Here is a 25,098-nt window from a genome sequence, read left to right on the forward strand (position 1 = left end):
TGCTTTCTCGTGTCTCCCGTCTACTTTTTCTCTACATATTTTTGAATGCCATTACCCAGAGAGATTGGTTCATTTTTTTTCTGTAACCTCCATTTATGGCTGTGCTGTTAGCTTGACTTAAAGTGAACAATGCAATGAAAAGCTATTTGCGGTCTTTTATAAATAAATAACTCTTAATTTTTCTTTGCATTGTTTTACTTTAATGCTTGATAGATCTTCATTCCAAGATCTTCTTCTTCATGACAACTGAAATTACTTCGTTAATGAATAAGCTGCTATCGACAATTTTCAACGATCAAAAAATATTAGAACGATAAGTATAGATATGTTAACTATAAAGATTATTGCTTAGTATTTCCTTGCTTTTCATTCTAGTCATAGCGCTTCTTTCTAGCTTTCGATCAAGGTCAGAAAATGCCAGAATGTCAAACATTCCAAAACTTTTGTTGCTACGCTAAAAATGGAAAGAATGTGGGAGTTAATTGCCAGTCTTTTGCCTTCAACGACTGTGACAAGCCTATTGAGCAGAAGATATTTCCGCTATTTAAATTGAAAATATTAACATTGAGCAAATCTTTATACAGCTAAGCATATCTCCCTCTCTGAAATATGTCTGATGCTGCCTTCAGTAAAAAACTTAGTGACTCAGTCATATAACCAGGAAATTTTCAGTCATATGAAATTGTAAATATATTTTCTATAATCATATAGCAATGAATTTTCATCTGTTTGAATCTTTTCTTCACAACGATATGATAAACATTGCCAGACAGATTCTAAAAACAAGTTAGATCTTGAATGTGAGGCACTTGGTTTGGCCTCGATATCAAGTGAACATGCTACAATATTCTAACAACAAGTTGTTCACCTACATAAAATTAATTATTAATCACAGTTTAAGGCTAATAGTTTACAAAGGGGTTTTTTAAACTGATCTTGAGTGGTTGATTTGCAAAATATTTTCCCTTTTATAGTAAAATGACATACTGCGTCGAAGATTGAACATTTCAGTGATAAGGGTTGATTCTTGTGGTACCTCTTGTGACATCTAAATACTATTTCTAATTGTTTCCTCTTCGAGTTCGCTTAGCTATCAAATGGACTGTTACACACTATAATCCCTCATTTTGATATATTTCTATAATTAATTGGTTGAAAATGTTTGCTGTTTATTTTTTACTAACATGCCTCTGACGGCAGGATTGAATACTTAGGGTAAACAGAACACTGACAAAATCTTTATAATCATTTGCAGCTGGTCAAAAATCTATTCCTTTTTTCTAGCTATGCATATACGTTGATCTCAATGGTCGATATTGTTGGAGAATGATCAGTTTGTCCGTACGTCTTAGGTTTCTTTCAACTGCAGTGGTCTACAATACACTGCAGATCCATCTATTCTTCGCTCTGGATAGATTCGTGATGGATATCCTTAGGATATTTACCGTGAAAAGATTTATTGCGGTAGTTTGCACCCTATCCTTGAATAGTGGCATAGATAGTCTTGTGATCAACTGAAAATTTTCATAAAATAAAACTTGAAGCATTTCCATTTTACAATGACAACCTATGCTCGATTATAAAACTTTTTGCCTTCAAGTATTAACAACTCCTGGATTTCTAGTCATTTTCTTTCAGAGATTATCAAGCTTCGTCTAACAACATAATTTTGAATTAAAAAAATGTTAAGACATTTAAGATGTTGAAGACAGTCGCTTTCAAAAATGTTCAAAATGATGTCATGCATATAACACCTTAACGCATTTAATCACAGTTTCTTTGATTCGCTGGTTTGCACTAGAATATTTACTTACGAACCTGTAAACAAACCTATTAACGTGAAGTGAATAAGAAGTAAACGGACCTGCTGTTTTTATACTTTAACATTCGCCATGAAGGAAAACCAATTTAAATTGTGAGTAATGAGCTAGCTTTTGTTTACTTATTGGAGTTTACCTTAGAAAATGATGACATACAAAAACGCCTTCACACACCTGAGGTACTGTTCCATCTGGATCAGGCATATGATAGAAGTATTACTTTTTTACATCGTATTTTCACATGAAATTTGAAAACCTTAGATGGATTATGTTAAATTCAAATAAAATTGTCAGATATTGCTTTTAGGTATGGTGCATACATAGTAAGGAGGCCTTGGAAATACACACAGTACCTAAAGTGATTCTTTTAAGCTTCTTTCTTATACTTTTTTGCAGATTCCTCTGAATTTTTTGAAATACGTCTTGTGTTGTGAAGCTACATGGAGAGATATCTTTTCGATTTGAATATCGCAACCTTTCTTAGAAATTTGTGTCATCATTTGTTTTAGAATAGTGAAGAATCACAGTCATATAAAATCTGCCAGGCAACAAGAACTTAAACATACACATTTTACAGCAAGCATCAAGGAAATTTTTGGACTCGATTCCAGTCGATAGCTTCATCAACTTCGAAACTTTAGAAACTGATTTCCATACTATGAACAACCCATGATTATAAACCCATGAAATAGGCATTAAAGTAACAAAATTTATATTTTTCAAAACTTCAAGCAAAAGGTTTTTGCCTGTTTTTTAAATTTTTTATTATCTTGATTCAAGGTTTAGGAAAATAAACGGTTTATGACCAGCATAGGCAAAGGAGATGATGCACATGAGGCGAGGAAGACATGGCAAGCATTCATAAACTGCCAAGTAAGTCTTGAAAAACACTCGGCTTTTCTTTCTGTTGATGAAAACATTCTGCGCTTTATTTGATAAGTAGATCAATTCCGTGATTTATCATTTCAATATGTTGACCATTTGTTAACGTGTAAGCATTGAGGCCACAAGTTTACTTATAGTCACTGCTAAAACTCTTGGAATACATGTGAATTCTTCTTGTGAATGCAAAATTGAGATATACTTTTTTGAGCATTGTCTCACGATTGTTTTGATGTTCTGCTTTTTAACCTACACTGTTTTAGGCTGAGGGCTGTTTTCTTGTACAAAGAAGGAAAAGCGATGAAAGATGCGAAAATGTAGCGAAATTTGTAGATGTTGCGAGGAGTTTTTGCGGACATTTTATATCTATAGTAGGCAGGATATGCGAAAATATTGCACAGAATGTATTTAACGTATCAACTAATGCGAACTGTTCTTTTGCAGTTTACGTTATTACCGGCTTCTGGATCGTCTTCTGTAGCTATGGACAGTCAGAGATGTTAGAAAAAGTGAATCGCTTTGGTGAACAAAATAGTCCATATAAACTGCTTGCAAAACCATCTACCGTACAAGCCAATGGTGCTTTGGACTTCCAAATGAGTAAAAAACATAAAAATATGCATCCGGTTCGAATGAATACAAAATCTCACAGCCAAAGACTCTCCACCACAGCTACACGAATAAGGTCATCAAAGTCTTCAAGAAAAGACTTATTGGTTTTTGCAAGCCCGCTAAAAACGACTGTAACAACAAAGGAATATTTTCGTGTACCTATCGTTGCTGAAAGTGAACAAAGTCCTGTAAATAAGTTTCTAAATCTCAGTTTGAAGATAAAATCTACAACTCTTTTCAACATAAGCTCACTTCCACCTGTTTTGAAGGATTCTACCTTAAAGATATCTGGTTACCCTAACGAGATTAATGCTGACAATCACGTTACTTCCAAATTTTATCCTCTACTTCAAAATGGAAAACAGTTAAGTAATGGATTGAACTCAAAACCAAGATATACTTGTGACAATGGTACTTGCATTTTGATAAGTAGGTTGAATACTAGCAAAACTAAGACAAAATTTGAGCAAAAATATATTAACCACCCTCATGAATTTGGAACAAAGAAGCTGTCTTTTTCGTATTTAGAAAAGACAGGGACAAAGAAACATCATTCGAAGCTAAAACGAGACGTAAAATCAAAACATGGTAAAAATGATAAAGATTTTGGTAAAAAGATTAGTGCTCTTCTGAAAGACTTAAAGTCATTGATGGAGTCCTCCCAAGATAAAAAGGTTTTAAAGATGTTACAAAGAGAAGTTTTGAAAGAGACTCATTTTGATGGAAAGAAAAAACATAGGAAAGTACGCAAGTTTGGAAATAAAAGACGACACAAGCCAAAAAGGATACATGCAGAAAAAAGATGGAAAAACAGCTTGAATAGAAAGAAGTCAGATTTAAAAAAACTGGCGAGGTATTTAGCTGCACAAAACATTGTCAGGAGTGGATGGCCATTTCTACATTATGAAAGAAATTTAACGCAATTGTACATATTGCTCCGTAAATTGAGATTGCGTGGCATGCATTCGAGTGATGTTACTAGCCTTTTGAAACCAACACAACTTCATACTGAATTGAATAAAAGCGTCTTGCTGCCTGAATTACCTTTGCATACTATGTATGGAAGCTCTCTTAGACAAACTGAAGTATCGGGAGGTAAAACTGGGTCAGAGAAGACAATCAAAACAATCTTGGAGCCATCCTTTGCAATTGTATCACGAAATGTCACTAAAACGCCTTCATTAAATGGAAGAACGACACTAAACAGCATGCACCCTGATCATTCCTCGATTTTGGTTGGTAGGAATATTGCTCAAATTCAACGAGCATTGAGCGAAGGTAGATCGGAGTTAATCTCGGCGAGAAATAAATCTGCACCCGGATCATCTTATTTTGATACAACCAAGGACGGCATCCACAGTACTTCGATTCGACAATATCTTTCTTTGTTTCGTAGCCAGTCAATTACAAGTCTCGTATCTACGACAACTCAGTTCTTGGATGATAGACAACTGCGTACCATACGAACGTCAATCAAAACACCAAATGCAGCATCTGCTAGTATTCGTAATCTACTTTCCTCGTCTGCTACAAGAGTCGTTGATTCTTTGAATGACAAACTAATATCTGATCTTCTTGATGCATACAATATAGCTTTAAAGAATAGAGTAGCACATGGTCAAGAATCTACAGAACGCAAGCTAGATGAGCATTTGACTCGAAATGACCACACAAGCAGGGTCGTTTATTCCGCCGATATCACGAGTTATGTCACTAGTACCCAGTTCCATAATGACTCTTCCACTTATATAACCACCTTGCAAGCTACGCAGTCAAGATTTGCCCATGGAGCAAATCTGAGTCTGATAATGGATAAAGACCAACCAGAATTAGATCAACTTGTACTTTCAAATTCACTGGATGTGCAAAAAGCAAGCGAACTTTCTGATGAGGATAAGGAATTGTATTTGCTCCAGAATCTAGATAATATTGTCAATGGAAACTTAAGCATTTCTTTCCCATTTTCTCAAAAGAACCTTCCTGTTGACGAGGAAAATAACATTCCTCATTTTGAAAAAAATGAAACTGGTGGAAATTACAGAGGCTTGTGGGATAGCAATGTTGACCGAGTCGAAAACAGAAGTAGGGATATCAAAGATTCATTGTTAGGTATGTTACAGTATCTCTTCCTTCCTTGCACTGAATTATCTTATAATTTTGATTTTGTACGCTGCCGTTACAATGTCTGGCACATCACATGTTCGTGCAGCGATGGACCATTGGCAGTAATGCTTTTAATGGAGTGCTTGTAGTTTTTGTTTCCATAGGCGGCAGGGAGGGGGTTACTAAGATACTGAAGGCTGGAAGGTTGTTCCTTTGTTCACCGAGCCACAACAGCTCCTCCCATAAATTACATTGTATTACGCACATTACGTTACATATTTCACCTACTATAAGTGTACCTACTCTAGCTAAAGAAAGGTAACTACGATACAATTTCGGTAATTGTGCTCTTCAAAAGCAGCTTTATCGTCCAACATATTACAACTATTTGAGATGGACAGAAGACGTTACTTACATCTGAAGATTACAAAAGTATTGGACATTACACGACAAAAGTATTGGAAACCACTCGGCCCTGCCCAAAATTTTATTTCCATTCTGTATGGAGGATTCTTCTAAGTTTTGGAAATATTAGATCAAGTAGCTAGTCAAACGCGCCATTGATCCTTTCACGTTACTTTTTACCCGCACCAGGATGTAAACTTCTTCATATCTCTAGCCATTGTCCGACGATCATACTGTACCGTAAATCCTCGAATTATCCTCCTGGGGGCTTTTTTATTTTTGATATTTTTTGGATGGGAGCTTATTCGAGGGGGGCTTATTCGAAGGGGGCTTATACGAGGGGGGCCTATACGAGGGGGGGCTTATAAAGTTATTGTAGACATTAAGAAGACATTATTAAAAGACCTCGTTTATTTTAGTAGAAATTTTTTTATGAGCATTTAATTAATTACTACCAAAAGTATGAATTTGTTCTAGTAATTCAATAAAACGCCATAGGCAACCTCAGATGGCAAGAATCAGCAAATTGAGGGATCCAATTGGAGAATTTACGGTAGCAGTGGGGGCTTATTCGAGGGGGGGCTTATTGACAATTTGTAGTTCTAGGGTGGGGGCTTATTCGAGGGGGCAATTCGAGGATTTACGGTATGTGAGGAGTGTACTGCGAGGAGTTCTGTTAGAATTATTAGTCTTAAACAGAATCCCCGAACTCACTTGTGCTTTTGGTGCTTCTATTTAGGGATGCTGCCAATGAATCCTTTTGATTTTGAGGGGCTTCAGCTAGCTATGTGTATGACATGGCAGTCACGATTGACGGTGTAGGGGTTTTGTACCCCACAAAAGCAAGGGTTCTCGAACCAGTCGCTGCTGTTGTTGGCTAATCTAGCTAATCTACACTTTGTCTTGAACTCAACTCTAAGGCTATGCGTCTAGCAATTATGCAATCCCATTCTTCTCAACGAGTTTCAACAGTAACAATCTGCACTACCCAGCCCCACACCCCTCCCTCACTTGAGAGAATAAGTTTGAACGGCCCTGGACACTGGAAACACGAAAAAGTAGCTATGAAGGTACAAACTCTGCATTCTGTTACCTCCATATCGCAAAAAAGGTTTCATTTCCACGTTAGTTTGCATGTACGACACTCGAATCTTAATACGGGATTCATACGGTATTCAATTAATCTCGAAAGCAATCACGTGTGGGCTTTTGATCAGGCGATGGAGAGATCAACTATTGCATCTGTATATGACTGGTAAAACAGTAACAGGTTCAACACCTATTCATTAGCAGCTTCATGAATCCTGCTGTAGCCATATAAAGAACGGAAAACTGGTTGCCCAAAAATGGAGAAATAAAGAAAAATTTGCAAAGTTTCTGAGTAAGTTTTTTGTCTATATATGGTGTGTCTGGTTTATTACATTTTCGGCTTTATTTTAGGTGTCTATGTAGCTTTATTTTAACAATATCTATATAAAGTTTGTGCAAGCAATTTTTTCATTTTTTGCGAATTGGCCTAGTCTTCAGGCCACTTCAAGTTTCAAGCTATGCTAAATATCGTTTTCTGAGACAGTGCTACAAATTAGATATTGTTCAATGTTTCATAAATTGTAAGGGGAATTGCTTTCCTTTATAGCATTTAAGTCGAGGATGCTCTGATAATGCAAATATTGCTTCTCTGTTCGTCAAATATCGTGATGATTTAAAGTCTAGATTTATTCCTTTGCACAGCCGTTATGAAGTGTTTAAACCCGCCTCTATAATCACTAGGACATGTTTGTGATTTTCTACCAAAACACCAGCAGAAGTCAAGCTGGTAACTCTAGTTCTCGACACGACCATTCGAGCTGATTATATGATATAGTATCATTTTTACAAATTATTCGGCTCTAGAATACAGGATTTATTTATAAAATGATGCACATTCACAGCAGAGCCTAAGAAATATTTTATGCAATTTATGCCAGAACTTGGATTTAAAATTTGCGGATTTTCTTCTAGTTTGAGTTTGGAGTGGTAACGAGTCTACTATGATGGAGAAATTTGCTTTGTTGGTGTTGCTCTCTACTACATTTACCACAGTCTGTAGCTACGTGCTTCGCCTAAACGTTCCCGAAGTCGTGGTTCATAGCAAAAGTCTTAATTCTGAAAATGCCATGGCCAACATGAGAGATACTGTTGAAATGCCACGAAACTTTGAACAAGATACAATTTCAAGGCATCATGTTAAAGATGGGGCCATAAAGATGAAAAAAAACCAACGTAAGTTAGAGGAGAAGGGCTGGAGCTACGCGGCACATATTCTAAAGAACAAGAAAACCCCTGTGAAAGGTGATATCGAAAAGAAAGTTGGCCAGAAAGCAGTTTCGAACGGAGCTGGCTTAGCGGTAAAACGGGATGCTTCAGCTGATCGGATTGCAAAAATAGTCTCGAAGCCCATGACGTATTGGTTTACTATGGATGAGAATCAGAAGGAGGCTGAAAAACTACCGTTTTTTGAAAAGGAAGCACTAATAGATGATGATTCATTAAAATCTCATAATATCGAAAATTTAGATCAAGAAACTGAGATTCTTGCACGTAGTGAGATCAGCACACAAGGAGTACCAGATGGTATGCTGAACAGCAAAGGTTCTGTCAATGGGAAAACCCAGACCACCTCAGCCCGTAATTCTATCGCTGACAAAGGCAGTATTGTAGATGAGGAGAGTGATGTGAAGAAACAGCAGATTAAGAACAATACAGCAAGCCCTAAAGCTAGAAATCCTAGCGATAATGAGGTGGACGTTGGCAGTAGCCAAGGCACTGTCTCATCAGCGAGTTTTGACCAAGGAGAGGCTGATTCGACAAAGAGGGAAATGGATGCCCTTTCTTCGGGGTCTGACGATGCTCTCCCCTTAAAGGAAGACGGCATCGATGATAATGAGACAGTTGATACATATACTGGAGATACTGTAACATTAAACGACACTTTTGCCAACGGGCCTAGTAGTGCCGACACTGTGAAGGAAGACAATAGTACAAAGAGCAGCAATGCAGTAGATGTAGACAACAAAGTCAGTGATAGGGGAAACCTAATGCAGAGTGCGCTAATGGACAGTGAACAGGAAAAGGATAATCCTGCAAATGAATTGAAAGAAGAAATGGAAGAGGATGTCGACAAGGAGGAAGAAGAAAGTGGAATGCGAATGGAGCAGGGTATTGATGACAACGAGTATGTAGACACGACAACTGGGGAAGTAGTTGACTTAAACTCGGAAGAGAATGAAGTAAAAACTGACCAGAAAGGAGGTGATGCCCTAGAAGATAGTGATGAAAATAAGGACATCAAGAAAATAAAAGGCTCGACAGGTGACCAGAAATCAAATGGCAGTTCAATAGGCACCGGGGCGTTGGCAAAGCCCCTCCCAATGACAAATTTTGCAGAAAATGCGACAAAAACAAACACAACTAACACTACGAGTACAGGAAGGCCAAAAAGTTTGTTAGAAGGAATTGATATCAGCGAATTTACTAATTCTATCAATCGTGACCAAATTTTGCATCAAACAGCGCACGTGCCAGCTGTACACGTGAAAGATGAGTTTACAACAGAAGATTCCCGCAAGTCACCAAGGGATGAATTTTCAGAAGACATGGGTGGTTTGGTTGTGGATGAAGAGCCTTCCTTAAAGGCAGCTGTAGACCTGCCAACTGAAACCAAGTCACGTGACCAGACGGGAACGTCTGAAGGAGGAAAAGATGACAGCAAGGAGGGATTGCCTGATGAATTCAACCAAAAATCAGAAATAAAAACCAATGACATTGCAAATGCAAATGAAAACGACACTGCAACAATATCAGACTCTGGATCTGGCAATGGAGGTTTAGACAAAGAAAACTTTGATAATAAGGCTGGAGAAGAGTCTAACGTTTCTATTTTTCAGGGTATTGAGAAAGAGAAAAATAAACTGTTGAAGGAGGCACAAAGTGTTTTTAACACAGCTGATAAAGAAGAGCACAAGCTGGCTGAGTTAGAATTTAACAGCAATTTTTCGGATGCTACTGTTGGTGAGTTTAATAAATCAGGGAGAAATGGTGATGAGCCCTCTGCAACTGAGGAGGACAAGGGCAGTCAAAGTGAATCTGATTTCAAGGCAAGTGGACCTCTGGAAAAAGACGAGTTTAATGACAATACAAGTACCGAAAACGATAGCCAAACATTAATATTTAGTACCCCAAATAATGCAGAATACAATGAAACGAGTGACATATCAGAAAACATGAACAATACATCTTTTGGAGAAACGAGAGGAGTCAAAGCTGGTGAAAATGGCGGAGATCCAGAAAGTCAGACCTGGACAAATGGGCCGGAATTCCATCCGAGTTCAGAAAATGGAGATGCTGGGCCTAGTAATGGAGAACAACAGACTGCAGATCTGACTGATCAGAAAGTTTCTGATAATGAAGGAGCAAAAAGAAATGATTCTGAAAGCAATGAATTCGATTCAAACCATGAGACTCCTAAAACCGATGTTCAGGTCAATGCTACAGGAAAATCCCAGGGAGCCGGTCGAGATGAGTTTGGAGAGGCGAAGCAAGTTATGAATGACTTGTCTAAGAAAATAACCAAGGAATTCGAGGATGCAAAAGACACGGTTTTCAAACCTGTGAATGACAGATCAGAATTATCAATTCTTCAATCAAAGCTGGATACGGCTAAGAAACTCTATGCCGATGATCCGGTGAACTAGATTAACATTATTCATAGCTTTCCAATCACCAGGCCTCTCACTGGACAAAGCTCAAATTCCCTACACAAATGGTGTAATAAATTTGCATAATATTTAACTTTCCAAAAGCCACTTCTCCTTACCCAAATTAAATAAACTCCAGGCTAATGACGCCATATAATAGTTAGGCATAATTTATGACCGCCTGAACAACAGGTTTTCTGGAGTAGCCTGGCTTTTTCGTAGGGTTACCTGATTTTGGGGAATGCTTTTTCCATATGCAAAGGCTCCCTTCCAATGATGCGACTGTTATTCGACAAGGATCGAATTCTTAACACAAAACATCGGCAAAATGATGAAAGCTTTTCGGTTTTACGAGAGTGGTAGAAAGCTTTTGTTCTTCCTTGTTCAACTCTCTTTTATCCCGAGGATGTTTCCAGCAACAAAGAAAGTGCCAACAAAGGTTCTATGCTAACGTAGGCCTTGAGCTAAACCTTCTGGTGCTTGAAATAACTTGAAAAACTTCTGCTAAGCATAGGTTCATTTTTGACCTCATTCTGCTATCTTCTGTTCGAAGTTTATCAATCATATCATTTATTTAATTTTTATTTATATAACTTTGATATCTAAATTAAGTATTAACTTTTGAGTAATATGGATTTATGTTTTTTTTAAAAAGCGTATTTTAAAAAGTACCCATCTTTTTAACGTATGACCAGAATTTGTCCTTTTGTCTATTGAAGATCGCTTGTAATATTTATTACTTTTTGGCTACTGTTCATACTATTAATAAGGAGATGATAATGTTTCAATTTTTGTCTGTAATGTCAATTAAAGATTTCAAAACTATAATGAAATTATCTGTACATAGCTAGCTGTAAAGATATCAGATGGATAAAGATATACATTTTATGACGTCTGCTTTTATATCTGTCGTTCACTCAGGACTAACTACAAGAAAGGTGTTCATTTGGTAGTTTACTACCTAAGATAGAAAGTCAAGATCTGCATTTTATGTCATCTGTTTTAATCTCTCCCCTTTTCTTAGGGCTAAATGCAAAAAAAGTGTTCTTGGCATTGAACCATCTAAAATCGAAAGTCAAGATCTCATGGGCGTCTTAGAAAAAATCTTAGCCACTAGGTGGTACAGTAGAAAAGAAAAAGTTTTTGCAGGCACCATTATTTTAGAACAATAGGTGTAAAAGTGATTGTTTATTGGAAGCAAGGGTTTTATAATTTTTGGAGGTGCCTAGCCCCCTTTCACTCCTCCCAGGAACAAAAGTAGTTACGGCTTTGTTGCAAGGATCAAATTTTTAGTTTTGCAATTCTCAGCCTTTCTTGCTATAACTTTGTTATTTTCAAGTGGAATAGAAATGGCGATATATTTCAAGCTTTAAAGATCTTAATCTCATATTTCTGGTCAACTTTGAGAATGATTCTATTTTCTATTGTTTCTGTTACAGGCACCGTGGAGCAGGGGGGCTGGGAGGGGCTTTAGCCCCCTCAATTTTTGCAAAAAAATGCCAAATATTAAGTAATAAACTACCAGTAAAGCCTCTTTATGTACGGTTTTAGCACCCCCCCTCCCACTTTTTTTAGACCCCCCATATTTCTCAATGCTCCGCGGTGCCTGTGTTAGCATTTGTTTATTGTATAGGTCTAACATCAAGGGACAACTTTTTGATTATACTGAAAACATAGTTCATTTGATTTGTCCAGTGATTTGTAGTCAAATTGATTGAAAAAGAAAATTGTATCGATAAAAATAAGGGTATGACTGTTTAAGAACATGATAGCAGATCCCAGTGCAACTGGAAGTATTGCTCACCATTTGGGCAAAAGTCTTTTCTGGTTAATTGTTATTGAGGCTAACTTTTGTCGAATTCGGTTATCGACGCATCTGTGTAGCCTGCACTTTGCTATACGTTTTGTAAGAAATCAATCTATGTTTCGTATCGTGATTCTGTCAGGTAAAGGATCCAAGAGAGGATAGTTGGTGCGAGAAATCGAGATATACGATTTATTTCATTACTGTATATTATGGTATATATCTTTTACTTATCTCAAGTTATACCCCAGGGGCCAAAACTGGGTCTTAACAGCCCTTCAGCAAGGAAATTGCTACTTTTTTGCCAAAAGCACTGCTATTCCACATTCTATCCATCTGCAAATTACACTAGAACATTGCGAACCTAGCCTGTTGGCAAAACTGTTGTCAATTTGAGTGGGTTCGATTTTACTTTGCATGATGGTAAATCTAACCGGTTGACTTGGCTACGTACACTAGTTGCTGGATGCTAGAATCATGATCTCGTTGCCAACTTGAGGGCAAAGGGGTGGTCTAATTGGAGTAATATAGAAACATGGCCAGATTGGATATCGATACTTGATAGTTTGTTTGGTATTATGATTTTTCAACTTGACGCCAATACAGTCACTGTTGTATTCTGTTCTTGTTTGTACTAAAATCTTTTCTAAGTCGAAGGGCAAATCCGGCATTTTTAAAGCGATTGGCATCAACTGTTAACTTCCCATAATGACCCTGAAGTCGTTCTTACTATTTCATCCTCTAAAATTCTGAAAAAAGGGTAATTACATCAAAGGCCAGGTTATTGGGAGAGTGGAGAAGGCTAGATAGTGAGCATAATAATCTGCAGTATGCATTTAAAGATTGCTTCAAAGGTTGATTATTTTTTCAGTGTATCCTGCCAGCACTGCAGCAACGAATTATGCCTCGACTGCAAGGAGTGAATATGTTACAGAGAAAACCCAGCAACTCTTTTCTAAAGAACCCATAATAAAGCAAAGCAAGGAATTAGCAATAAAAGATGTACCCAAAGCAACGATGAAGCTCGAAAGCGATCTTAATCTGAACGCTGAAGGTACCTCTCTCCATTAGGAGAACTTTTCAATTTCAATTTGTCTAGCTCTCGCTTCTGGTATAAAACCGCTTAACCTTCTTTCTGTGATGTTTCTATTGGAACATCACAACTTTGATGAAACCTCAACAAACGTAAATTGAGATCCCTACCACCTAACCAAATCCCTAGAACAACTAGAGACTTACAAGCATCTACTGCCTGACTTTCCAACCTCTTCTGTGATCACGTAAAGCAGAGATAGGTTTTACTGATTCTGTCATCGTGCATTGCTAAAAACTTGTCTAACCAAATTTTTAATGAACCTCTCCCTCAGCCTATTGAAGATTCTTCGCACATGCTCAACTCGTCAAATATCCTTTTCTTCCAGGAAAAAATTTTCTTGTGACTTTGGAGATTCTTGGTCAAAAGTTTGATGAATCTCTCCTGTCGGTTGAGAGCAGACGATTCCAAGATTTGCGTGAAAGCTTTCAAAATTCAGTAAGTTGTTGAATGCTTCAATAACTTTTTGCTATAAAAAGTACTCCTTTTACAAAACTTTCACATCTTGTATGACCATCTAGCAACTTGTCTGGTCGAAAATTTTAAAGCCACTGAGTAAAAGCCAATTATCATTTTAGGCCTTTGAGACATTCTAGCAAATGACTGGAATTTACGTTGCTTGAAGTGTGAAAAATACACGGTCAGCAAATGTTTGACGATTTGACTTATGATTTTCGACTATGTGAAAGAATAATGAAACATCAATGTGATCTGACAAATAAGTAAAAGGGAATGGCTGCTGAAACTTAACCTTTTTTAACAAAAATTGTTTCAAACAACAAGTTTTAAGCATGATGATCCACTTTCACATATTATTTAAAGTAAAGTTGTGTTGCGTATTTTTGGTAGCTGATGATCGCATCAAGTGTGAAACTCGGATTTGCAACAAAGCACTATCATTTTCATTCACCTAAGCATGTACAGCTCTGCCCATGTGGCATTGAGCAATGTTTGACACACCTGTAAACAGTAATTTTGATTTGTTTATATTTTTGCATTGATTTCAGCTATTGAAGCTTTACAGTAATGACGATTCCTATGTCTCCACGAGGATTCATGGTTTCAGGCGAGGTCCCACGTACGTCTCAAGATTTCACACATTTTATATGCAATTCTTAAGAGGAGTTATATTACTGCCAACATGAAGTACTTTTCGTCTGAATCTACTTCTTTTAAGCCTTGGAATCTTGGGGCCCGCCATCTCCAAGGTGATTGGCATCTATGATAATGATAATGATCGCAAATCTATTCTATAGATGAAGTATATGAATAGCTTGTTTGCTTGGTTAGTTTTTAATAATAGGTGCTAGCTGACTCTTGCATGCTTATTTTCAAGATACGCCACTTATAATATTGAGTCAAATTTTGTTGCAAGATTGGCCCCTTTACACATTTTTTCTCTTTTTGCACCCCCCCCCCCCCCTCTCCCCTCGCTTTTCCCGCTTTTCCCTCTCCTTGTCCTTTCTCCTGTTTTAAATATTTTAGCAAATTGAGCCTCCGCGTTCTTGTATACCCACAGTGCATAAGTGTTTGCGATGTTAGCCTTTCTGCATTACTCTTTAGTTTAAACTATGCATTTGTTGAAAAAGCAGCTTTTAATTTCAAGGCATGATGGCTAGAAGTAAGGAATATGTTTATCTAATGGCCAAAAATTCCTTTTTTGGTTCCTTACTCTTAACTTGTTTTCTGTTTCTGTAGCTTGGTCAGCATCATTGACTGAAACTGCAGATTCAGGAATATTTTGGTTATGTGGTGGAAATTCAAATATTCTAGAAATGTATTTTTTATGACCTCACACTTAAGAACTCCACTACGTTATGGAAGAAGTGCTCATCTTTGAATGTTTTTCTTACTTTTAGTATAGGTGCATTCTATGTCGACGTGGTTATGAAATTTTCGACCATAAGTCAGTCACACTTATTGTTGCTTGCTGAAAAGCTGAAATCAAAAGCGTTTGGTAACGTAGCTGTTGGGGAATCAATAATCAAGATTGGTAAGCGCGCAATTTTTGATTGATCGACTGATCGATTAATTATTTGATCAAGTATCAGTGATTTTTTTACAAATTAGTAGAGATAAAATGTATTGTATTGATGTCAAAATGGTAATGATGGGAAACACATTGTTTTGCATGTCGAAGCTGTTGTAACAAGGTATCTTCAAAGCCTATATTGCTATTTCTTTCTTACAGTTCGCCTGAACGATGACCTTAAAGAAATTACATGGTGCAAACCTCCGTGCTATCGCCCTTACAAATGCTTTCCACAGTGCTCGCGAGACTGCTGTGTCAAGCCCGTTCTGTCGATTATCAACGGTCAAAGTCAGCCAAGATATAAAGCATCATTTAGAAACATTGGCATGGGATCGATGAATCAGCTTCGCAATCAGCCCTTACTTTCATACAGAAACACCGGTCTAATACCATGTTGGCCTGGATGCTCGACGATGTGCTACCCCCAATGTACATTTCTGTGCTGTATGACCATACGCGGCTGAAGGTGAAAAAGCAAACATAACGATTGTTCGAATTTCTCTTCTGTAGCTAAGATATTCCCTTACAGTACATATTTCATACAGTACCGATTTATAACAGTTGTTTAGAGAGTCCCATTTTACTAGGGGCGTGGTATCTAGAATTTGCTGTCCCCCCCAAACTGTATCCAAGAATGTAATCTTTAGGTCACTGTATACCCTCCCCTTCTGTAAACTCCTTGCATTAGAGAACGCATTTACAAATGAAGTCCCAATAGACGTGAAATTTTCATCGATTTGATGCATCTTAGGAGCGATGCATGTTCCTTAGAGGAAACTTGCGTGTATTGTAAGAATCTCTGGAGAGTTTCAGGGGAACGCGTAATCTATTTGTTTTCGCTTCCTTGAGAATACATCTTTCTTTAACGTTGGGGCTGTCAGTCTTTATAAATGTATTGCTTGACGTATTTACTCAATGAGGTATTTGTAACTGGAGAGAGCTGTTCCAAGAACGTGGCCTTTTGTGATGCAGACATTTATTAATATACGCAAGATACCATAAGCTGTAAGTAGTTTATTGTTATGGTGTCCTAAATTAGTTGACTGAGACTAAGCATTGTAAAAATTTGTATACATTTAGTGTGAATAATTCTCATGAAGCTAATTTATGGTATCCATTAGTAGTGGAATTCAAGTAGCGTGCGAGTGGCAAATATGATTTGCTGTGTTTTATTGTAACTAATATCTTTTTAAATTTTATTTGAGATTATGTTTTGATCAAATTATATCTTCTCTTGGGAAGTATGCATGCTTGCAATAGTTTCATGATAGCACGCCGAATTTTCATGAAAAAATCCAAGGTAATCCTGTTTTTCACACTGTAAACTGTGTCGACACCAGGAGAGGCTTTAGCCCCCCCTAGATTTTTGTTAGCCCCCCCGTCGGCAGCCAATCAATTTTTGCTTTCTCAATACCGTCGGCACTTGATGGATGTCACCCGGTTTATATGTTGTTTAAATGACATAAATAATCGAGGAGAAAACTGCACTGGCTGGTTTATGGTTTTCTCAATGGCTTTTCTTCGGCAATTTTATTATCATTATATCCATTTAGTTGCATTATATCCTGTCGCTTCCGTGATAGCTGTGACATTGTTTCATGGTGCTCCCTCGCATGACCCACAATACCATGGTGCTCCTCTCGGTTGAAATTCCTGTTGCTGCTTGGAATTCATGCGAAACGTGCAGATGCTTGATTTGGATCATGTTTTGGACGGTTTCAAGGAAATTTACCCTAACAACAGCAAAATCACGCTGTCATGAATAAAGTCTTTAATGAATTTTCTTCTTAAGGGATTCTCTTTTCGTTTCAAGACATTATTATTGCCAATGAAAACATTTCGATCATGAGCTCATTTTGCGTAATAAATTTTTCAAAAAGCACTTCTTGTCCTTTTTCATCAACTATTTTTCAATAGCATTGTTCACCGCATAGCTTGCGACAAACAAATGGTTTAGAGAAAACCATTGATTAACTTCTTCCACCATAGATAGGAAGAAATATTCAACAATAGGCAATATTTGCGCATTAAGTTTCTAACAAGGCACAAATTGCCGAGAAAATCTGGTGGACTCCGACACAGGTTGGAAAGTGGGGGACGGGAAAAGGGCAAGGGAGAATTTTGCACCCACAACAAAAGATTTTGGAAAAATGCTCTATTGCTTTGTAAAAAGGTGGGGGCCATGACCCTTCGGTGCCCCTTCATTGGAGGTGCTTTCAGGGGCGTCGCGACTGGGGGGTTGTCATACCCACCCCAATAGTATCTCAATAGGAAATTTCAGGTAAAATCCGCTCGGTGGGAGAAACGCTTTAGGTATTTCAGAGACCTTCCTGTCATAAAATCAATAAAGGATCAAGCAATCTTAGGTAAAATTGTGCCTCGTGTTCATTTCTCCTAAAGTTTCTCAGTAGAAGCGTCAACTGCAATTCACTATGAGCTCAACATTCAAAAGGCATGCTAAGATGGAGAGAGGGATCTAAATTTAGAAGTAACTGACAACCTGGTATTTTTCAAGACCACGGCGAAATTGTTGTTTTTATCTGCTGTAAAAAAGTTTTGCAAAAAGACAATAATTTTCAATGGGATTAGGAGGATTGCTTTAGTGGAATCTGCTTAAAAGGGTGCATTTTCCAGGGAACTAGAAGCATCACAATTCGAAAATTTCCTTCCCCTTCGGCAGCAACCATGGTGCCGCCTCAGGTAGTAACTATATATTTTGCCCGTCCCGATATAGAGATTTGACAAGACTATTAGGAAAGTTGGTTATCTTACAGAGTTAGATTGACAAAATGTATTGCAGAGGTTTGTGGCACCAGCTAAAAAGTTTCAGGCAATAATTTTTTTATCAGGTAAATTTGCATTCCCCCCCCCCCCCCAACGAGGCTTGCCTCGCGACGGCCCTGCCTGCTATACGGGGCTAATCGACTTTTTTTCTGTCGGCAATTTGACACATCCAGCGTCGGCAGTTACGGAGAATATAAACTTCGGCACCTTGAAGGTTTGTCTCTAGCGCCACCCCTGGTCGACACAATACTATTCTGAATATCAATTCAAGCGTTCATATTGTAGATGGTTGATATACTTATTATTGGCATTGATCTTATTTGTTAAAATATTCATTTAAATTCAAACACGTGTATATGAACTTGCAAATTGAGTCCCTATGGCCAAAAAGCCATCTTTATAAACAGTAAGGCTACAAAGAAAAAGAGACAACTTGTAAAAATGCAAATATAACACATCATTTTGACAAAATAGAGCTTTTTCAGATAAAATGTACAAAATGTTAATAGCAAAGATAATACTTTTGGTAAATTACCAAAGGAAGAAGCAACGGTTTTTGTAAAACCTAGTTTTCAAGGAATTTCTGCTGGAGGGGAAAAGTATTTTTTCAACAGTGACGCAACACGAGAATAAGGGAACAAGTAAAATCTATTGGCTATAACTAGCAAGGCTGCAAATAAATAGCAAGAGTAAATTTTAAACGTGTATAAGAGAACAGCTCGTGAAACGTGTAAGCAGATGCATTTCAAATAAATTATTAAAAAAATTTACAAGAGGGGTATAGTTGGCCAACTTCTGAGGAAATCTTACGGCCTAGTGGGAATGTTTCCCTCCCTAAAAATTTGTTCAACCGATTTTCAAACAGGATGGGTTTAGATGACCAGTCCACAACTTCAAAATGTTAGTGCACTTGAACATTCCCTTTTGAACAATCTAAGGCCTAAGCGGGCGTCTTTTGTTACTCGTAATGTCGTAAATATCATACATTGATGCAAAGAAACTACAAAGTGGCTATGCCGAAAATACAATCGCTATGGTACATTGAAATAATTCTTATCGTCGTTTCCCTATCACTTTTTTTTACTTTAATATGAAAAAATATCCTCTTAACTATAATTTCTACATACAGCATTATATCTTGAAGTTAGCATCAATATTTAGTTTTTTTTTCTTCTACAAAAAGTTGCTTCACGATTTATCCGAAGATGGTCCTCACTGGGTCAAAATAGATTTTTCTTTTTCAATTTACATTAACTCTTCTAATTGCCAGAAAGTGCCTCACCGTTGAATGTAAATTGTCCAAATTTGTTCTTGAAACAAAATGCTCAATGCACTTTTATACTGGTATATAAAAGTTTTCTCTTGAATGTTTTACATGAATACAAAATTGTTTGATAGCCGGCCGTCTAAAAATATCAACAACTTAGTTGAATGGACCAAAGATAGGTTGAGAATCATGAGCGAATCCATCAAATGGACACGCCCATGAAAATCCATCTGTGTTAACCGTAGTAATTGTTGTTATATTGGTAAGTTGGGATGTTGTTCTTTGTAAACTGTTGGCCTACTTGCTGCCCTTGACGGTTATAGGTAGAGCCTGATTGCCATGGAGATGAAATAGCCGCTCGCCGAGCTGCCTCTTGTTGTTGTTGTTGTTGTTGCAGCCTTTGATTAGCGTACATTCTTTGCTTCCATATCTTTGAACGGTAGTTCCAGGCAGCCTTGGCCTCTTCGTATGCAGCCAAGCTTGGAGCGGGTGCGTTCATTGCAATTGATGAAGCTAAATTGGCAGAATTCCATGGATTCTGAGATCTGGCCTGGGCATTTTGCACGACGTTTCCTTGAGTATTCGAGTCACCCGGCCTGTCCGGAGAATATTGGGTAGCACTTTTTTGGCAACAGTCGAGAGAACATGCTGGTAAACAATTCTGAGAGCATGGTGCTGGGCATGCAAATCCTTTTGGTATCTGTGCCGCTGGGAGAGCGGGGAGAGGTGCTTGTTGCTGTGGGGCTTTTGGCTTCAATAATTCTTCTGGTATTGGGTTGCAGCAACTTAACAGACAAAGTGGTGCACATTTTGCACTACAAGGTATGGGACACATTGGGAACGATTCCTGCTTTTGGGAAATACCAGAAAATGTTTGTGACGCTGGCAGTGGCTCGACTGTTTGCTGGGCTTGTTGCTGCGCCTTCAAAGTATCCGGCTGCATTGAGTACAGCTGCTTTGGAGGGGCCTGTGCAAGTGGTGGGGCGACCCGTGTGTCTTGGAGGCTTGATGGTTGCATGTATGATGGCTGACTTTGAGTCTGAGTTGATGCATCTTGCTGAGAAGGGAATTGAGAGAGTGCAGCCTGAGCTGGTGGCGGTGGTGGTGGCGGTGGCGGTGGAGGTGGCGGTGGCGGGGGTGGTGGTGGTGGTGGTGGCGGGGGTGGTGGTGGTGGTGGTGGTGGAGGTGGATTGCAACAACTTTCTTTGCACAGTGGCCAGCAAGACTTACTGCAATTTTTTGGACATTCCTCTACTATTTTAGGATGCTGAGTACACTTGTATGTTACTCTCAAAAATTTTCTTATACCTGGACAAATTTCTTTCCCGTCATGTCCCAAAAAGTCAATATTTACAGGGATCTTGCATTTATTCTCTCCATGACACAGATCCAAAACTTTCTTGGCTACATCGTTGGCTGGCTCTTCGCAGAGTGTCTTTGTGTCAAGAACTGGATTAGGACAAGTGACAGAATCGTCCCGGCCATAAAACGTTTTCACTATCTCCATGTGCGTGAATCTGTTTGCGCATTTTATAGTGATCTTTTCCTCTTCGCAACCAAGAGCAATTTGCTAAGAATTAGAAAGACATGTTTAACTCCAAAATTTCAATTAAATTGGTATGTAATTCATGGTATAGCGGATATGTATATCTGACTAAACAGATTTGAATTTTTCACCCTATTGCATTCACTTTCGGTGATAAACCTTATATTTTTCATTCCATAACAGTTTTGTTTAGAAAATGACTTATTGACAAGATCCATTATCAAGGGCCAAGATAGCGCGGAGCTAAGGGGCTTGGGTTTCCCCCTCCAAAGAACTTTTGAATATACACTTATTTTCAAAAGCTAATTTTATAGCCATTATTATTTATGATTATACAGAAGTTAATTTAAGTGCATCCTTATATCATGAAGCTTTCTTGGAGTGCTTTTTCATGGCAAAATGGCAAACGACAATAATTTGTTTCTTTTGCTGGTGTCCAAGTAGCTGTAACAGAAAAAATACCCATTATGAATTTGAAGTGAATTCTTTTATCCGAGGGCACCACGTTTATCATGCTGTTTGGCAGCCCAAGATTGGAGAGGAAATCCTAATTTGAGGAAACTCGGCGAACTCCGATTTGAGTTCTTCATTGCCTCCTCTTCGCATCGAGGTCGCTGTGCATGCCTGCTCATTACGTTCTGACTCTGAGCTGTGCATGCACAGCGAGCCTCGATACGGAGAGAAGGCGATGAAGAATTGAAAGTCGTGACGAAACCAAACAACATAGCGGACAAATACGCAGTGCAATGGCATGCTGGAGATGAGATCGCAGGGGGGCAAAGGGTCAAAATAGCACCCCATATATCTTCTAATTTTTCTTCAAAGCATTGGAAATGTGCAGAAAAGTACAAAAGTTAGGAATCACGCAGATCTAAAGAGGACCTTCTAGGGATGGTCGGAAAATGCATCCAAATATTTACGACATCGCTATAGACTCATGGAAAATCCTGGACAATACCTATAAGCTTTGTTCAAAATATGGCCCCTAGGCCGTTGCGAGGCAGGCCTTGTTTTGATTTTCTCCGCAATACATCCTCCGCAGTACATTGTGTCGATTCACAACATCTATTTAAATATTATCATCAGACTTTCCAACCTTTTAGATCTATACATCGGAATAATCCCAGGATATTACTGCACTGTCCGAGGCGGCACCATGGTTGCCGCCGAAGATGAAAGGCCTTCGAATTTTAATGCTTCCAGTTTGCTAGAAAATGCACTTTTTGAAGCACTTTTTCAGTAACGCAAGCTTTCTCTTCAATAAATGTCCACAGGCTGAAAGCTACTTGATGGTTTTAATCGATTTTCCGGTGTCGTTGTCAAATGTTTTAGTTTATGCAACACATGGCGCCTAATCTGAACTTTTACCGCCAAGCCAAATATTTTTGCCGGGCTCCTCAAAAACACCCCACACCCTACCTCAGTACACCCATTGTATCTACTTTGTGCAAAAATCATTTAAATTTAGCGGGAGATCTTGATATGGTGTTTGACGATCGTAGCTCAGTACATCAAAGTTAGTAAGAAAAAAGAAGTGGTATGTTGCAAGGTGATTCTTGTTCTCTTTCAAGCGCTTTGTAGTGAATTGTTTTACAATGTCCGCCTTTAGTATTGTTGTGTTCTTTTGTGTAAATTTCCCTAGTTATAACGTGAAGATTCATTTTGGCGCCCCTGATATTTCATGCCCCCCTTATTAACAGCGGAAAATGTTTGTCACTTTCTCTTCGAGATAACTTGGTTTTTTTCTTTCAAGGATATAAAACTTAGTTTGAGATAGCGAACTGTTCGAGAAAAGCGAGTTTGAGATAATGAGTTTTATCCCATGCGAAGCCCTATAGGAAAACGAAGGGGAATTGGAATCTGTTCGATACAACCGAGTTCAAGTTTTGACTGTATCTTTACGCCTGGAATTTTCATCAACCCCTACTTAACCTCATGCAAAACAACTTGCAACATCATCTCTCAAATTGACTTGGGTGTTGCTTTTCTCAATTTTGCTGTTTTTATCTCGTGTAACATAATACATGGAGCAAATAAAAAGGCTGCTGCATTAGCACGCTGTCACAATACCTACCTCATTGTTTTTTATCAACTCTGCCCTTTCAAAATCAGTTGATTTCTTTGCAAACCAATTTGCGATGACAGAGTTCTGTGGGTGAGCTTGGATCACATTTATCAGCAATGCTGAAACAACCAGAGTTAATTGTAGCATCCTTTGTTTTTTTTTGTAGTGTATCTGCATCAGCCAATGCTCATTTCAAACCTGCAATTAACAACCTCACTTGTTGTATTCTTAATGGCAATAATAGGAAGGATTAAAAAAGCCAAGGCAAGTCTTTAAAGGAGTCCTGGGTGTGTTTCCACAATTTTAGGAAAATAACTGATAGACAACATTTTAGCGGTAAAAAGTTTGAAAATGGCTTTAAAAAAAGCAAAAATTTTAGAGTGAATATTGAAGAATGCCAGGCGAAAAGCTTTTATTATGCTCTAACTTGTTTCCTTTTTTCAAAGCCCTTCCAAAAAGTCTACTTTGTGATTAGTTCTTAAAGACTAGAAATTTGCTCATTTCGTTTTGACTCTCTACAAATTTTATGATGTAGTTACCTTAACTTATAAGCAGTTGGCTACGAAATTTGTGTTTCGATCTACAAAAGAACTTCATCGAGCACCATTTGCAACTATATCGAAAGAATGGTCGAAAATTTCCTTGTTTGTAAATGCAAGTTGATCGTTCATAGTATATCATTTTACAATTTTGCTTCTTGCAGTGCTTTTGAGAATCCTTTTTGAAAATTTGTGCTTGAAACTTGAGTATAATCTAAATAAAATTAGTATTTTACGGACTACCGTCAATGTTCCTTTGCCTAATCACTATCAATTTAATGGGACCAAAACTAGCTGAAAAATTTACCATCAAATTATCCTTGGATTAGCTTTTTATTTAGTCCTGGATTCTAAAAGGAAGTATTTGAACCATTAGTAAAGATAAAGACTGTACAAGAAAGGGGTGAATTTGTGTTTCGTTTTTCTTTGTGATGAGTTACAATTTTCTATGGAACCATAGCCTGCTAAATCTAGGGTCAGTGATATTCATTGAGCTAATAAAGATTACCTACTACTGCGGTTTACAAAATTAAGCTATCTTTAACGATCTAACACTATCATTTTATTAGCTGAATAAAAACTCAAACATCTTTAAGGCAAGTATAAACATAATTATAATTATATGTTTCGGAGATTTAGCAAATCATCTCGGTTCTTTTAGATTTGCGACTTTTTGCCTCAACCAACACTCACTGAAACCATGCTGGTTTTGTGAACACCTTCCAAGCGTCTAGGCAGGTAAACATCTAGGATTCGTATCTAAGAAAGCTCCTTTAGAAAGTTATAACAATTACAACACTTACCTTAATCCATATGTTTAAAATCCTGAAAATTTAAGCAGCCATTTTAGTCGATTTTGATTTTCTCGGCTTAGGAAAGCGTTGACCTTTCATCCGGCAATGATCTCATCGTAACCTCTCAATACAACAAGCATGCACATACATAGGTGATAAATTATTCATGGACTCGGCCAATTCTACAAGTTAGGCCGCAATACAATCTAAAACTCTTTCTTTGTATTATACCTACTTAATTGCCGTATATATGCACTTGTTTCGATAAGCTTGCTTGTAGTAAGCTGGTGTTGTGTGAACGGGTATCGTTGTAGTGCCAAAATTATATTAATGTAGTAGTGTGAGATGAGCATAAATTTTGTTCATAACGTTCATCTGCAATGCATTTGATAAGGTACTTGCGATCAAAAAAGTTTACGCAAAGAGTTAAAGGCAACGGACAGTTGATCTTTGGTAACTGAATTGATTTTTGCTTAGTTTTTGGTGTGGCTTATCGTATTTCTCTAAGTACAAAGTTATAAAATCCTTTCAAAACAATAAGCAGGTTTCAGCTTCTTCACTTTAACATTTGTAACATACCAATAAACATTTCACAATTCAATGATTACAAGACATT

At 37.8% G+C, this 25,098-nt stretch overlaps 3 protein-coding genes across 4 annotated transcripts; 2 read left to right on the top strand and 1 right to left on the bottom strand.

The window, feature by feature from the left end:
- Nucleotides 1-1,456: 1,456 nt before the first annotated feature.
- LOC135692970 (uncharacterized) lies at nucleotides 1,457-16,598 on the top strand. Of its 2 annotated transcripts, none has more exons than XR_016144832.1 (8): nucleotides 1,457-2,033; nucleotides 2,601-2,693; nucleotides 3,147-5,423; nucleotides 13,234-13,416; nucleotides 13,784-13,893; nucleotides 14,463-14,533; nucleotides 15,320-15,448; nucleotides 15,647-15,785. XR_016144832.1 is itself a non-coding variant. In XM_089113563.1 (8 exons), exons 2-8 carry the CDS (start codon nucleotides 2,669-2,671, stop codon nucleotides 15,949-15,951), a joined length of 3,105 nt encoding a protein of 1,034 aa, XP_088969689.1. In that variant the 5' UTR covers nucleotides 1,458-2,033; nucleotides 2,601-2,668; the 3' UTR covers nucleotides 15,952-16,598. The 2 variants fall into 2 exon arrangements, 1 of the variants encoding a protein (XP_088969689.1); XM_089113563.1 differs by having other exon boundaries at nucleotides 1,458-2,033; nucleotides 15,315-15,448; nucleotides 15,647-16,598.
- On the top strand, nucleotides 6,728-11,512 carry LOC135696724 (uncharacterized). Its single transcript, XM_065216214.2, has 2 exons — nucleotides 6,728-7,203; nucleotides 7,824-11,512. The coding sequence occupies exon 2, from the start codon at nucleotides 7,853-7,855 to the stop codon at nucleotides 10,553-10,555; it is 2,703 nt and encodes a 900-aa protein (XP_065072286.2). The 5' UTR covers nucleotides 6,728-7,203; nucleotides 7,824-7,852; the 3' UTR covers nucleotides 10,556-11,512.
- Nucleotides 16,599-18,704: 2,106 nt separating the features above from the next.
- On the bottom strand, nucleotides 18,705-24,667 carry LOC135693222 (uncharacterized). The gene is made up of 3 exons (XM_065211670.2): nucleotides 24,492-24,667; nucleotides 23,159-23,347; nucleotides 18,705-21,108 (listed from the first exon to the last, which is right to left on the bottom strand). The coding sequence occupies exons 2-3, from the start codon at nucleotides 23,324-23,326 to the stop codon at nucleotides 19,774-19,776; spliced, it is 1,503 nt and encodes a 500-aa protein (XP_065067742.2). The 5' UTR covers nucleotides 23,327-23,347; nucleotides 24,492-24,667; the 3' UTR covers nucleotides 18,705-19,773.
- Nucleotides 24,668-25,098: the final 431 nt, after the last annotated feature.

The sequence above is a fragment of the Rhopilema esculentum genome, chromosome 17, assembly GCF_057945365.1.
Source record: "Rhopilema esculentum isolate cy_ngs chromosome 17, ASM5794536v1, whole genome shotgun sequence".
Lineage (NCBI taxonomy): Eukaryota > Metazoa > Cnidaria > Scyphozoa > Rhizostomeae > Rhizostomatidae > Rhopilema > Rhopilema esculentum.